At 43.7% G+C, this 15,633-nt stretch overlaps 1 protein-coding gene across 2 annotated transcripts in view; it reads left to right on the forward strand.

Annotated features, from left to right (window-relative positions):
• The first annotated feature begins 13,811 nt into the window (after nt 1-13,811).
• LAMC2 (laminin subunit gamma 2) overlaps nt 13,812-15,633 on the forward strand; it is a 58,570-nt gene continuing 56,748 nt past the window's right edge. The window contains exons 1-2 of one of the 2 annotated variants that reach the window (XM_045452625.1): nt 13,812-14,106; nt 14,230-14,476. In XM_045452625.1, coding sequence (XP_045308581.1) covers nt 14,383-14,476 — 94 coding nt within the window. In that variant the 5' untranslated portion in view covers nt 13,812-14,106; nt 14,230-14,382. The remainder of the gene's footprint in view (nt 14,107-14,229; nt 14,477-15,633) is intronic. The other variant, XM_045452624.1, reaches the window with a different exon arrangement.

A 15,633-nucleotide genomic window follows, 5' to 3' on the forward strand; every position in this document is an offset into this window, starting at 1 on the left:
GAGGAAGATTTCTTCTAGGACTGCAGCAGGACTCTGGGGGACTCCATGTTACCACCGCTGTTGGGTTGGAGATTCGGCAGAGGGCCTGAGTCGTCTGGTTTCACAGAACCAACAAATAACTTGCAGGCAATTCAGAAAAATAAAACAAAACATGCCACCAAGGTTGGAACACAGATCAATGTGAGGAACGGATACCCATCAATCTGGAAGAAAAGAATGAGGGTAAGTTCGTGAACTTCCAAAACTAAGGCTTTTGTTCTGAAGCTGGTGTGTTCATTTCTTTTTCAGCTCTGCTCAGGAAAGCAGGGGTGGGGGGGAATCAACTTAGGTTGACATGTGAGGGTCTTATATTGGTCCAACTGAGTCTGACTTTCTCTCCTGTAGCATGATTTAGGGGGTTGGAGTCAGCTCCAAAGTGGGTTCATGTTGACCCAAGCCAGGGGTCGGCAAACTTTCTGTAAAAGACCAGACTGTACATATTTGACCATTTACAGACCCTGTGGTCTATGTTAGCACCTACTGAACTCTGCTATTGTGGTGTACAAGTAGCAATGCATAAAATGTGGGGAAGGAGTTTGTGTTCTGATGAAACTTTCCAGAAACAGCTGGTGGGTAGGATTTGGCCCACAGCCATAGTTTGCTGACTTTGGGCCTAAGCCAATCATAGATATCCCATCCATCCCATCAGTGATTAGGGTAACCAAGCTTAAACCAATCTGCATAAAGTCCTTTCCTGGTGATAGTTACTGAGAGATAGGCATGTGACCTAAATTGGCCCAGTCAGGAAAGGGAAAGATTTTTGTCTGAAGTCTGGGGGAGAGGGTTTTGATCTCCGGCCTCCCACATGAGTAAAGAAGTATGGAATAGTGCTACCAGCAACCAGTCTACAACTATGGGGGAAATCAACCTTCAGATGAAGTGGACTCTGGATAATGGAAGAGAAAGACAGAACTTGGGTCCTTGATGGCATCACTGGACCACAGGATAATTTAACCCTATTACCCACCCAACCTCTGGATTTTCAGTTATGTGAGCCTATAAATTTGTTTACTGTCAAAGCCACTTTGAGTTGGGATTTCTATTACTTGCAGCTAAATGCATCCTATCAGATGGAACATTTTAAAATAAGTTTATGACTTTCAAAGGTGCAAATGCTAACAAGAGTTGACACCTGCTTCTGTCAAATTTCCTTTCTCTCATTAAAAATAAATGTGAAAAATAGGAAATTAAATGGCTCTTTTTAATTACCTAGATTGGTGAGTATAATAATGAAACTGATCTAAGGCCTTAGGCCTTAATGAAGAGAGTTTATCAAAAACAATAACAAATAACCACTTGTAAAATGTAAAAAAAAAAAAAAAAAAAAAAAAGTACTTTTTAGAAGAAGCATCTCATTTAGAAGTTTAATGTTCTTTATGCCATTCTTTTTATAGTTTATAGGCCACTGTTTTATATTCATTTTAGTCTTAGTTGTACGAATTTATAGCTTTGGTGGCCTGCACAATTACTTTAATAAAATAAGGGAACTTGAGTTTTAGAATTGCTTTTCTTCCAAGCAGGTCCAATCTGTATAGTATTAACTTAGTCATCTTCCTAACATTGCTAAGGGGTAATTTAGATTAGATAATGTCCATCATATTAATATTTAAGCTGTGATATAGAAAGGCAAGTCAATTCGGTCTTGCAAAGATCAATACTAAACATGCATTACTCATTCATTAAAAAAAGATGTTACTGAAGGCTTGCGAAGAGCCAGACAGTGAGTATTTTAGGCCTTTTTACGACATAAAGTTGCGACTGTCCTGGAGCTTATGTTCTGGAGGGAAATACAGAGAACAAATTCGTATGTCTGATGGGAGGTGGTAAGAGATGGTAAGACAACACAGAAAGCAAAGTAAGGAGTCGATGCTGACTGGGCAGAGTTGGGTGATGGTAACTGATCATGGTCATTTTCAACCTCAGGTGGGACGGGCTCTGAGGCAGAGCACGCTTCCTTGTTTGAGCAACAGCAGAGGGCCAGTGGGGTTGGAGCAGAATGAATGAGAGAGATGGGTGGGGCATGTCGTGTATGACCTTACAGGCCCCACAACAATGCTGACTTTTATCCTGAGAAAGACGGGAATTGTTGAGAGGGTCACCAGCCTACAGATTCTCTGACAAACCTAAATATTCCCAGCAATACCAAGACAGCAGAACTGATGAATTCTTGTTATTCATTAAGCTGATTTATAGCCTTAATAAGTAGTTGAGTAGCCATTCATTACATAGAGTGAAGGGATTAGTTCATTGTTCTTTCCCAGTGCAATTCGTTCTACCAGGACAAGGCTTTGAAACTGTACTTCATGATCATATTGCTCCTTTGGTTCCCTTCGTGCCCAGAAACTTTAATAGTTTCTGTAGCACCTGTCTTACCCTTTCCCATAGGTTATGTAGAGCGGAGTTATAGGATTGATCGAGTGCCCACCATCACGTCTGGCTCAGAGTAGCTGCTCCAAGAAACGCATCGAACAACTAAGCAAAAGAATGAGCACAACAAAATACTGTGAAAAAAGGATTCTCTATAAAAATTATCTCAATAGGGGCACCTGGGTAGCTCAGTCAGTTGAGCATATGACTTCAGCAGCATGACATGAGCATCTGAGTCAGCAGCATGACAGTGAGGTCATGATCTCACTGTCTGTGAGTTTGAGCCCTGCATCAGGCTCTGTGCTGACAGCTCAGAGCCTGGAGCCTGCTTCGGATTCTGTGTCTCCCTCTCTCTCTGCCCCTCCCCACTTGTGCTGTATCTCTGTCTTAAAATTAAATGTTAACAAATTTTTTTAAAAATTATCTCAATGAAATAAAGCTGTCAGACTTTAATATTAAGAATTTAGCCTAGGGTCACTGAAAAGACTGATTACAAGCACTTCTTTCCTCTTTCTCATGTCATATTATTTTCTTTAAAAAGATCAAATCATAAAATAAAAATCTGCCTTGTGATGACAGTTTCTGAAGATAAATTCCATTTGTAGGTGATTACAACACCTAAGTTTTCAAGCGTGTTCTGGGAAAGCAATTTAGTATTTGTAAAATGTCAGAAAAAATGTATTCTAAGTATTTTGCTTCTCATAAAATACCCTTCAAATAAAGCAATGTGAATACTTTGCAATAAATGAGGAAATGGAAAAAAAAATGTGCAACTTCCAAATTTTAGGCACAAGAAGGTGAAACTAAAAGTCAGAGCAAGGAACTTGTATTCCATTTCCAGGCATCTGGTTTATAAGAATTTATTAATGCAAAAATGATATTTGCCAATAGAAATGCAGGGTCAGAAAATTTTAATTTTTTTTTTTTAAATTTTTTTTTTCAACGTTTATTTATTTTTGGGACAGAGAGAGACAGAGCATGAACGGGGGAGGGTCAGAGAGAGAGGGAGACACAGAATCGGAAACAGGCTCCAGGCTCTGAGCCATCAGCCCAGAGCCTGACGCGGGGCTCGAACTCACGGACCGCGAGATCGTGACCTGGCTGAAGTCGGACGCTTAACCGACTGCGCCACCCAGGCGCCCCAGAAAATTTTAAATTTTTAATGTTTACTTACTTTTGAGACAATGTGAGAGACAGAGTGTAAACAGCAGAGGGGCAGACAGAGGGAGACACTGAATCTGACGCAGGCTCCAGGCTCCCCAGCTGTCAGCATGGAGCCTGACACAGGGCTCAAACCCACAAACCGTGAGATCATGACCTGAGCCTAAGTCGGACGCTCAACCGACTGAGCCACTCAGGTGTTCCAGGGTCAGAAAATTTTAGATAACACAGAAGAAAATTTCTGCTGGCTAAAACTTTAATGGTTAAGCAATAAGTTATTATTTACTTTCAAAAAAAATTTTCCCATCAGAAGTCATTTTATCTACTCACTTAGTTACAAGTGACCACTGTGAAGAAGGTACTTGGTAAGATGTCCATTGAAAAAGGAGTGGCGGGGCGCCTGGGTGGCGCAGTCGGTTAAGCGTCCGACTTCAGCCAGGTCACGATCTCGCGGTCTGTGAGTTCGAGCCCTGCGTCAGGCTCTGGGCTGATGGCTCAGAGCCTGGAACCTGTTTCTGATTCTGTGTCTCCCTCTGTCTCTGCCCCTCCCCTGTTCATGCTCTGTCTCTCTCTGTCCCAAAAATAAATAAATGTTGAAAAAAAAAATTAAAAAAAAAAAAAAGAAAAAAAAAAAAAGAAAAAGGAGGGGCAGGGGCGCCTGGGTGGCTCAGTCGGTTAAGCCTCCAACTTCGGCTCAGGTCATGATCTCACGGTCTGTGAGTTTGAGCCCCATGTGGGGTTCTGTGCTGACAGTTCAGAGCCTGGAGCCTGTTTCGGATTCTGTGTCTCCTTCTCCCTCTGCCCCTACCCCACTTGTGCGTGTGCTCTCGCTCTCAAAAAATAAACGTTAAAAAAAAGTCTTTTTTAAAGGGGGTGGGCAGAGAAGGCCTTAGACCAGTGCCTCTAGCCACATGTGGTTATTCACATCTAAATAAAATTAAATAAAAAATTTAAGCTCCACATTTGCACAAACAACATTTCAAATGCTCAATAGACATGTGGTTAGTGGCTATCCCCCCTAGGAAGCACAAAAACAGAATGTTTCCATCCCTGCAGAAATTTCCACTGGGCAGCACTGCCTTAAGAAGTGCAGACGGGCAGTCAAGCTGATAGAATCTTTAGGGGCGCCTGGGTGGCTCAGTTGGTTAAGCATCTGACTTCAGCTCAGGTCATGATCTCCCAGTTCATGAGTTCAAGCTCTGCGTCGGGCTCTCTGCTATCAGCATAGAGTCTGCTTCTGATTCTCTGTCCTCCTCTCTCCACCCCTCCTTCACTCTCTTTCTCCAAACATAAGTAAACATAAAAAAAGAATCTTTAATGAAGGTGGGCAAGCGACCTTTTCTGGACAAAGAATAATGGATTCTGGGAAAAGGACACCTGATGACACTAGGATGGCTCTTCGGGAGCACAAATGAATTTAAAGACAAGATAGAGGGGCACATGGATGGCTCAGTTGTCAAGCATCTGACCTCAGCTCAGGTCATGATCTCACAGTTGGTGAGTTCAAATCCCACATTGGCTGAGCATAAGCCCCACTTCGGATGAGCATGAACCCCACTTTGGGCAAAAACATGAGCCCCTGGTGAACCCTGCTTCTCTCTCCATTTCTCTCCCCCTCCTTCCCTCCCTCCCTCTATACCCCTCATTGGATTCTCTCTCTGCCCCTTGATCACTTGTGTCCTCTCCACTAAAAAAAAAAAAAAAAAAAAGAAAGAAACATCAATAGTTTGTGTGGATGTTCAAGAAAGTTACAAAACTTACACACCAGACATTTTAAACTCCTATCACCTTAGAAGCAGAGGTAATGTTTTGTTATATGTAGGAAGCTTGTTTGGGGGATGGAGGAAACTGCTAGAAGTAATATGCTCCAAAGATTGGTGTGGTAAGCAAGGTTTTCTAAAATGATTGTAAATTGCCTCGAAGACATAATACATGGTTTAATCTCCCAGAAGATATTTTGCTGAGGTTGGTGCTACACACTGAATCAGTGCAGAGAAAAACTTTCTGGAAAAGCTCACAAGACCTGGAATAAGTGGAAAGGTAAAATGTGAACTTCAGTGAAAACTGGTGTTCATTATTATATTTAAAGGAAAATAATCCAAATTAGAACTAAATGAGGATATCTGAATTGCCAGCTTCACATCAAGGACAAAATCAAGAATTCATGTAGACTGATCCTTTGCTTCCCATTTCCTGCTGATGGAGCCCCTCCCCGTAGACCAAGCAGGAGAAAGGTTTCCTTCCTCCGGATGCACGCAAGCTGGCGTGCACAGCTTGGCCAAAGAGGCGTGTGTGGATGTCAGTGCTTTACTCCCCCTGAAGCCCACACACCTCCTCCGCTAGATGTCCTGGGCGACACATAACCCCACAAGGTGCCCTTGCCGGGCCGTCCACCCAAACTCTATACCACCAGTGTGCAGGCTGCGGGGTTTCCAAATTTAAGAAGTGTCGCACTTGGTCTCTGTGAACACACACACAGGAACGCTTGGCGACATTCTAAGGAGAGCCACCAAAATCATCACGAAGGCAGGATACTAGAGGAGTCTAAAAATAGATCTTTCAGCTAAAAGGGAAACGGACCTACAGATCAAGCTTACAAAGTCATAAGGGATTGCGGAATGATTGAAATATACTTTTGTCTAACAAAGCCTAAAGTATTAGAACCGAGGACAACGAAGAGGTTCTTTTGATGAAATAAAGTCAATTTTATATAGCAGATCAAAAACTTCTAGAAAATACAGCTGTTTAAAAGAGTTGGTTAACTTCACAGAGAATAATTCTATAATATGTTAAGAAAATATGAGGATATTTTGGATCGTTTTCCTAAACATTTAAGTTAGTGTCATTGGAAGCAACCCACTTTCAAAATATCCACTGGTGCTCCTATGAGGTGCAGCCTAGGTCTGTGTAAGGGGACATTGATCGGAATCAGTAGGGTACTGTAAACGGTACAGGTTATTACTCTTTGGGTTCTGTGTTCCAGTGGGAAAACCAGCATTATGGTTGACTGGTCAGACAAGATCGGATTCTGAAAGGAAGCTCATTAAATTAATTTTTATTAGTATAAATGTATAAAGTTAATAAGAATTCTTCAGCAAATTTCAACAGGGAAGATTAGAGTGCAGATAACATTGAGACAGTTACTTCCAAGATGGGTTTTGTAATCAGGCCCTGAAGGGTCAGAAGATTTAGAGTGGCCCTTTCCTTAGAAAGTATTGAAGATTAAAACCCAAAACGCAAACCGACTAAATAAAAGCCCCAAAATTTTACTCAAAAGATTTTTTATTAATTAAAATATCAAAAGATATTTTATTAAGATTCAATTCCAGTAAAGTTAACACACAGTATTATATTAATTTCGGTAGACAATGAAGTAATAATTCTATTCCATAGAGTTTTCTATCTAGAGCTCAAGTAATATACATTCATGTGTGTGCGTGTGTGTAGAATTTTTACCATAGATGTAATAATCCATGTTATGTAGGGGCGCCTGGGTGGCGCAGTCGGTTAAGCATCCGACTTCAGCCAGGTCACGATCTCGCGGTCCATGAGTTCGGGCCCCGCGTCGGGCTCTGGGCTGATGGCTCAGAGCCTGGAGCCTGTTTCCGATTCTGTGTCTCCCTCTCTCTCTGCCCCTCCCCCGTTCATGCTCTGTCTCTCTCTGTCCCAAAAATAAATAAACGCTGAAAAAAAAAATTAAAAAAAAAATAATCCATGTTATGTTTACCTAAGGCGCATAAAATGTATTCGTTTCTTCATAAACAATTCTGCTGCCAAACCAAGTAGCCATATTCTTGCTTTGGCCGAGATTTTCTAAATTACTTCCAAAGGTTATGTGAACAGAGGACTCTGAGATAAGAAAGCAGCAAAGGCATTAGCAACCTTAATAAAGCAATTGCTTTGCTGTGTATTCATACAATAAAAAGCAGAAAATTGAAACTCTTGTCTGAATAACTCAGATCTACAATGTATTCACCTAAAATGGATAGATAACGGAGGGAAATGTGTCATTTTGGTTTAAATTGTCTGAAACAGTGCATTAATTCTCCTACTTAATCTAAGTAGACATATTGAGGCTGTGGGAAATTTTTAGGCTAGTGAGGAGTGTCTCTGGATTTTTCGGTGATTATTGGTAGCTGTCTCTATAATTGCAATGGTCTGACAGTTGCACCTTGTAACCAAAGTCTAATCCAATCCACAGGCTTCCTGCAAAAGACCCACCCAGGAATGTTTGGGGATTTCTGTGTAACCTGGAGAGAGCTACTAAATTCTGGAACTCTTTAAGACTGCTCAGACTCTTTACACTATGCTGAAAATAATTTCCAACTATTCTAAGGAGTTACTAGGTTACTTAATAAAGGAGCTTTTATACCTGGATTAAGGTATCAGACCAAGAGAAAAGCATCAAGACCTGGTTGGATGATGTAAAAGGATGTTGCGTAAGAATCTGAAGTCATTGTACACTGACGAATTACAAAAGGTAATGTGAAAAGGAAAATGCACCCCTAGTAGCCAAACCTTTATTGCTGATCTGCAGGAGTCCTGTAGATGTTATAAGGACTAGGAGTTTTAATTTATTTAAAGGTTCAACTCTTTTTTTTTTTATGGGGAAGTGTGTGTTTATTCAGTGAGAGGCTTAATTTGTTTTTATATTGTAGTTGAATAATTACTCTGGAGAGTGGCATTGGCAGGGATTTGTGAGGGAGCCTGAGTAACCTCAAAATGTGGATAATAATAGCACCTGCTGCAGAGGGCAGTGGTGACGAATGAATTCTTAAGTCCCTGCAAGACTTCTGGCACTGAGCTGGGCACATGCAGAATATTCAGTATCATGGTTGGCAAAATGATTAGATGTTTAAAATGTGTCCTAAGTTTCCTGTCTAAAGACAGAGAATTAGACTCTCAATGCTATGGAGTTTTTCAGACTTTATAGTAAAGGTGGGAAAGTTCCAGATTGAAATTAAGCACCTTTAAAAACACTGTTTCCTAGACTCATTTCTTCCTTTGGGAAGGCATGGGTGGGGATCTCGGATCTAAGGGTGGCCACCTCTTACTTCCAGCCTATCTTGTCATGCCTGCAGCCCTTGAGCCCTACTAGTGCAATCCAGGGGAGAATGTTCACTGTGTGGGCTCCTTCACCTCTCAATCAACTCTGAATAGCTACAAATCAAGTATTCAAGTGGCCGAGGAACTGCAGGCAGCGTGTTTAAACTACGAGTGGACATTTCACAGGTGAGCGGGTGACCACATTTCAATCCAAGAGAACATAACGTCTGGCAAACCCCTAAATCTGCTAAAGTTCCCAGCATCTCTCACCCCGTTATTTCTTCCATGTCTATCTCATCTGGCTCTGCACGTGTGTCCCTCTTCTCTCTGCTCCTCCCTGCTTGTCGTTTTGGTAAACAAACGTAGGATTTGAATACTTGTCTGTAATAACTACACCAAAAAAGACACAGTGAAATCCTTTGTGTGTAGCTGTTCCTTTCCCACCACATTGCCTGCCCATGTGTGCCACCAGTCAACCACAGGAAAAGGGATCAACTCCCCTTAAAAAGTAAAAGGCATAGGGGTGCTTGCGTGGCTCAGTTGGTTAGATGCCCAACTTGGGTTCAGGTCATGATCTCACAGTTTGAGAGTTCAGAGCCCCGCTTCGGGCTCTGTGCTGACAGCTCAGAGCCTGGAGCCTGTTTTGGATTCTGTGTCTCCCTCTCTCTGTCCCTCCTCCACTCACATTCGGGGTCTCTCTCCCTCTCTAAAAAATAAACATTAAAAAAAAAAGTAAAAAATGAAAGTCATTATTGAGCTCTGGCCTGGCCTCTACTGCCCCCTGAAAAGTAGCCGTGGGAACACTATATATGTTTCTGCATAACATGGAAACCTGCCCCTTCAGCCAGAGTGCTTGCTTCAGAGAACATTGTTTTCTGGAGTCCGGCCAACCTTAGAGAATTTACCCAGACGATCCAGGAAACGCTGAACCATTTCCATTTATGGACATTTTCCTTTATCAATTAAGCACAAAGGGGAGTTGGGTTTCCGCCCCGCCTCCAATTGCTGCATTTTATATGTAAAATTTTTCTGCAAATGCTGACATAATTAGATCTGGGGGAGATTAAGGGCAGGGAATGGAGTCCAACAGTCCTGTCTATTGCTGGCATGTTAACAGCCAGTGCTTCAGTTTCTATCATAAGTGAGCTTGAAAGCGGGTGACATGCCAGACATTCCTTCTGAAAGCTAGCTAAGGTAACGATGGAACTCAAGGCAAAAATCAACATGTCACTTGCAATTCTGTTTGGGAGGTTGCGGGTGGAGAGATGACAGTCGTGTGGAGTGATTTACACGGCACTGTAAAAGGAAAAGTCCCTTGGGTGACTTATGACTGAGCTGCAAATAAAACAATGGACCTAGGGGACTTCCAGGGCTCAGCCTTCTCGGCCACACCCTGAGGAAATGCCCCAGTACCTTTCCGTCTCCGGAACTGGAGAACTTCTGCATGGAACCTCATCCCCACTGATATCGGGGGCCATACTCTAGATGATCGTGGTGATTTGGGGGACGATATGATGAAAATCCAAGTGCTCATTTCCTAGGACAAAAGTCCAACGGGGGTTTGAAATCTGTGCCCCCAAAGCAAACATTTCACATCATCATCTCTGACCTCCCATAAACTGCCCAAAGAGACATGTTTCCAGAAGATGGGTCCCCCTGCAATTCTTGGGTAGTATTTCTGCCTGAAGCCCTTTAGAGCTTATGAGGACCAGCAGAGTGTTAGGACTGGACTCTGCTGTGGCTTTGTCACAGCTCGTGCAGACAGCGGTGTATTTCTAGTCCTGGGACTGAGTTTGCACATTTGAGCTGAATATCATCTTATTTATCATGTAGATTTGTTGAGATTATATTACTTTTCGTACCAATACCATTTTTATTGAGGTATAGTTTGTACACCTAAAATAGGTAATTTGTGTATAATCTGACTACTCTTGACTATTGTATTTAAAAATATTTCTTTTATCCCCCAAAATGAGCCTCACGCCCCTTGCAGTCAATCTCCTAACCCCTGCCAACCGCTGATACGTTCTTTCCTTGTAGTTTCACCGTTTTTGGATTTCATATCAATGGAATTATATACAATTTGGTCTTTTGTTGTCTGGCTTCTCTCACCTACCACAATGCCTTGAGATTCATCCACGTTCTGTATGTGTCAGTGGTTCATTCCTTTTTATTGCTGAGTAGTATCTAATGATTTTTGTCTGGATTTGGAAAAGAAAGATTTATTTGGGTCACATGGAAAAGCAAACAGACTTTCACTGCCTTTTTGAAAAACATGTGTTGCCTGAGGTTAATTGTAAGAATTCTTTAAATCCATCTTACTTTTAATTTTCCCCAAAATATAAGATCTTCCTACCCCTTATTTAAAATGAAGTTCTAGTGGTACCTGGGTGGCTCAGTCGAGAATCTGACTCTTGATTTTGGCTCAGATCATGATCCCAGGGTCATGGGACAGAGCCCTGCATAGGGCTCTATGCTGAGCATGGAGCCTGCTTAAGATTCTCTAGCTCTCTCTGCCTCTCCCCCCCACTCACACCCTCGCTCTTTAAAAAAAAAAAAAAAAATTTAACTTTTTAAAAATGAAATTCTAAATCTTAAAACATTGGACAGGAAGATCTGAATGTGAAGGAAATTTTGAGATACACAGCAAAAATAAAAATTAACAACTTCCAAGTAAATGTTGGCAATCTGGATAGGAACCTGGAGTAGACCAAGAGTTCCATAGAAGTTTCAAATTACTATTCAATAGGGGCATCTGGGTAACTCAGTCGGTTAAGCTTCTGACTTCAGCTCGGTTTGGGAGTTTGGGCCCCACGTCAGGCTCTGTGCTGACAGCTCAGAGCATGGAACCTTCTTCAGATTCTGTGTCTCCCTCTCTCTCTGCCCCTCCCCCATTCACACTCTGTCTCTCTTGCTCTCACAAATATATAAACATCAAAAATTTTTATTATTAGTCAATTAGTAGGAGAGTTGAAGCAAAAATCCCTTCCTATAGGATATTTATTAATTACAATAAAGGAAAACTGATGGTGCTTAGTGGTAACAATAGCAACAATTATCATAGCTTACTTGCATAGTGCATATATGTCTGATACTTCTCTAAGCACTAGATAGGCCATTTAATTTTCCCAGTATCCCTACCAGGTAACAGTTCTATTATCCCCATTTTACAGATGAGGAAACTGAAGCTTAGAGAAAACTAAATAAACTACCTTGATGAGACGTGAAGCCAGGATTTGGCCCTGGGGATCTGCTGCAGAACCTCAACTTTTGACTAGTAGAGCACTACAGAAAAATCCTCAAATTGGCAAAGAGCAGTTGATATGGTCTCCGAGCATGGTAGGAGATTCGGCCAGAACAGAGGACTCAAGCTTGAGGCCAGGCAGGTTGTTGAGATGTGTGAAAAGATCCAGAATAAGGCAACGAAAAGGGGTAGGAATGGAGAAACACCAAAGTGTACTGTTCACATAAAAGAGGCTGCTGTTTGGCCTGGTGCCCAGGGCTCTGCTGCCCGTTTTCTATTCCAGGTTCAGGCGGCCTCTGGGGGTCCTTTCAGAGCTAACATGTTAGGCAAAATCAGAAATACTTGTTCAGAGTCACTGGGACTTGATTATCGATGTGGGCCAATCTGGTTGGGTTGTAATGGATGTTGACGAATAACCATTGGCTGCATTTTGAATTCATACAGTATTGTGAATTTGTCTTTTTTATGGGGCTCTTTAATCTGACCCCTAAACTCTGGAACCGGTGTGACTTTGAGCATGCTACCTGACCTTTCTATGCCTCTGTTTTCCCATTTGTCAAATGGGAAGTTAATAGTACACCTGTCCCATAGCATTGTTTCCAAGATTAAAGTGTTGTTCTGTATAAAGGATTCACATCAGCAATTACAAATGGTAGGTACTGTATGTATGTTAGCTATTATTTCTATCACTATCCAAAAGTGATAGATGAAAACATCTGTTCCAACTTTTGAGACAGAATAAACTAATAATCTGTACTAAAATGAAATTTACCTTTAAGCCTTTATTTTGCAGGGCTCTGTTCCTGTTCTTGCTGGATTGTGGATTGCACAACACTGATGGGTAGAAGTGCATGGATCAGGGACTTGGGGGCATGATTTCAGCCTCTACAACATACTAGTTACTAGACAGGAAAAACTAGACAGTTACTGGTCTCCAGGACCTGAAACTAGCAGTAACTGGAGACTGAACTTTGAGAGAGAAGAATCTTTATGCTATTTGCGTGAATCCTGAACAGAGTGGAAGAGGAGAGTAGAAGCTTGGGATGAGAAAATTGGAGATTCCTTTCTATTCATTTTTTTTTGTTGTTGTTGTTGCTGGAGATTTTAGAATAGATGGTAGCCAGTGTTCAGTGAATGGTCTCCCTCTGTGGTTCTTTGGTGCTGTATTCAGATCCTGATTATTCCCCAACACCTACCTAGTTCATGGTTCAGGTTTTGTGCATAATCCTCCCAAGCTCTCCCAGCCCAACTGGTCTCACTTACATGCATAAACTGAAATTCTTACACCTTTTGACACACAGTAACCATGTTGTATTGTTTGTTGCCTTATGTGATCTATAGAACTATCTAGAGAACATGCATTCCTTTAGCCAGTGAACAATATTCACCAGGGGCCTTTGTAGGCCTTGATCATGAAAAGTAGGGGCGACTGTTTGGGACACATTATGCGTATATACTGAGCACCTACAAACCTCTGGTAATTTTTAAATCTCTAGTAGGAACCAAAGCTTTCTCTTTGACAGAGGTCTCTCTGAATTATTGCCACCAGCCTCCTTAGGGATAGGGGCAATGTAGGATATACCAGGATTTGCAGTTTCCTGGACATCAGTCCCCTCACCTAACACAAGAGACTTGGATGCCTCTCACCGTGAGTCTCCGCAAACATTAACTGTGCGCCCACGGAGAACGGTATGAGAAAAATGCTCTAAGAGGTAAAAGGAATATGAAATCCGGGTTCTCCGTTTTCTTCAGTTCCGCAGAACATTTACCGAGCTGACAGTGCGCCAGCAAATGCGCGAGCTGTTAGGGATCTAGAGCGATACCCCGCCTTCATAGGGAGGCCCACCGGTCAGGTCAGCAGGTGACTTGACGGTCGCCAGCCCAGGTGATCAGGAAGTTAGGGGGCCCAGGAGAGGAGCCCGGTGATGGGGAGGGAAGGAAAGAAGTGCTAGCAGAGTGGGTGGGCTGGGGGAGGCCTGCCATACTTCAGAGCGGTTGAGGGGAGGCCAGAGGGTGGAGAGCACCCTCTCATGATGCCTGTTCTCCTTGACGTCTTTTAGACGGGAGCCGATCGGGGTTGCCTGCTGTGAGTCTGCGCCTTGGAGGGGGGCAGGCTGCTCGCCGTCCACCTGTGCGAATTCTGCGGCGGACCACCCCGGGAGAGAAGCAGGGCTGCGGAGCAGCGGGCGCATTCCTCCAGCGGGATCCCTGGGCCGCAGCCTCGGCACCACGCCCTCGGCCCGGGCCAGGTGTGCACCCCTTTCGCGGCGAAGGCGGGGGGAGCCCGGCGGCGGGGGTGAGCGCTCTCGCCGCGCGGTGTGCGCGGTGTGTGTTTGTCTGGCTGCTGAGGGCTGGGTCCTCCTTATTCACAGGTGAGTCACACCCTGAAACACAGGCTCTCTTCCTGTCAGGACTGAGTCAGGTAGAGGAGTCGATAAAACCACCTGATCAAGGAAAAGGAAGGCAGAGCGGAGCGCAAACCAGCAGCCGCGAGGCGCGGGCGGCGACCCCTGTGCGGCGGACGGATGCGCGGCCCGGCCATGCGCGCGCTCTGGCTGTGCGGCTACCTCTGCGTCGCGCTGCTCCTGCCCAACGCCCGGGCCACCTCCAGGAGGGAAGGTGAGTCGGCCTCCCGGAGGAAACGTCGCTGGCCTGGCCCTGCACACGGCGACAGCGCACCTCCGACGATTCCCGCTGAGTCGAGAACTTCTGTAAAGCTCCCCCGTCCTCCCGCGGCTGGGGCTTCTCCAGAGTCGCGGTGTAACCAAAGTCTAATGTTCTATACGGCTGTCTGGTGTTAAAATGGGAGCCAGTAGGTTGTGCCAAATCAAGATTTTCCTTACTTTAAAAATGTGCCGTCTTGGTTGCTTTTTGGATCAGTGGGGCCCTGTTTGATCAGGAATATGCCGGCGTACGAATTCTTTTCCCATCACGTGTTTTCGTTGATGGAATTGTGGTGGGAATGTTTTCTGTGAGTGTGAACACCATAAAGATTGAAAAGGAGCCTCTCTAATAATCCTTCTGGAATCCTTATTTCATCTTCGGGATGGAAACTGAGCCCTAGAAGTCTTAGCAGCGCTTTATTTTCGCACAATGTTACTTCTAATAGTATTCTCACATTAATTCAACAGGCATTTACTGGGTGCCTATGTCATAGATTGTTTGCTTTTTTTTTTTTAATTTTTTTTTCAACGTTTATTCATTTTTGGGACAGAGAGAGACAGAGCATGAACGGGGGAGGGGCAGAGAGAGAGGGAGACACAGAATCAGAAATAGGCTCCAGGCTCTGAGCCATCAGCCCAGAGCCCGACGCGGGGCTCGAACTCACGGACCGCGAGATCGTGACCTGGCTGAAGTCGGACGCTTAACCGACTGCGCCACCCAGGCGCCCCGATTGTTTGCTTTTTTTAAAAATATTTTTTAATGTTTATTTCAGAGAAAGAGGCAGAGAGTGACAGAGCATGAGCAGGGGAGGGGCTGAGAGAGAGGGAGGGAGACGCAGAATCCGAAGCAGGCTCCAGGCTCTGAGCTGTCAGCACAGAGCCGGACGCCGGGCTTGAACCCACGAACTGTGAGATCGTGACCTGAAGTTGGATGCCCAACCACCTGAGCCACCCAGGCACCCCATAGATCATTTAATCTTATCTAGGGTGTCCAAGGGCTGTCATATTGTGAGAAGTTCAAGTTGCTCACGTAAACAAAACTTGCTGAGAACCTAGCAACTGTTTGCTATAGGCACGGGTCAGTTATGACAACACATAACGGGTGTTTTCCCT

This window comes from Leopardus geoffroyi, chromosome C3 (assembly GCF_018350155.1).
Source record: "Leopardus geoffroyi isolate Oge1 chromosome C3, O.geoffroyi_Oge1_pat1.0, whole genome shotgun sequence".
Taxonomy (NCBI): domain Eukaryota; kingdom Metazoa; phylum Chordata; class Mammalia; order Carnivora; family Felidae; genus Leopardus; species Leopardus geoffroyi.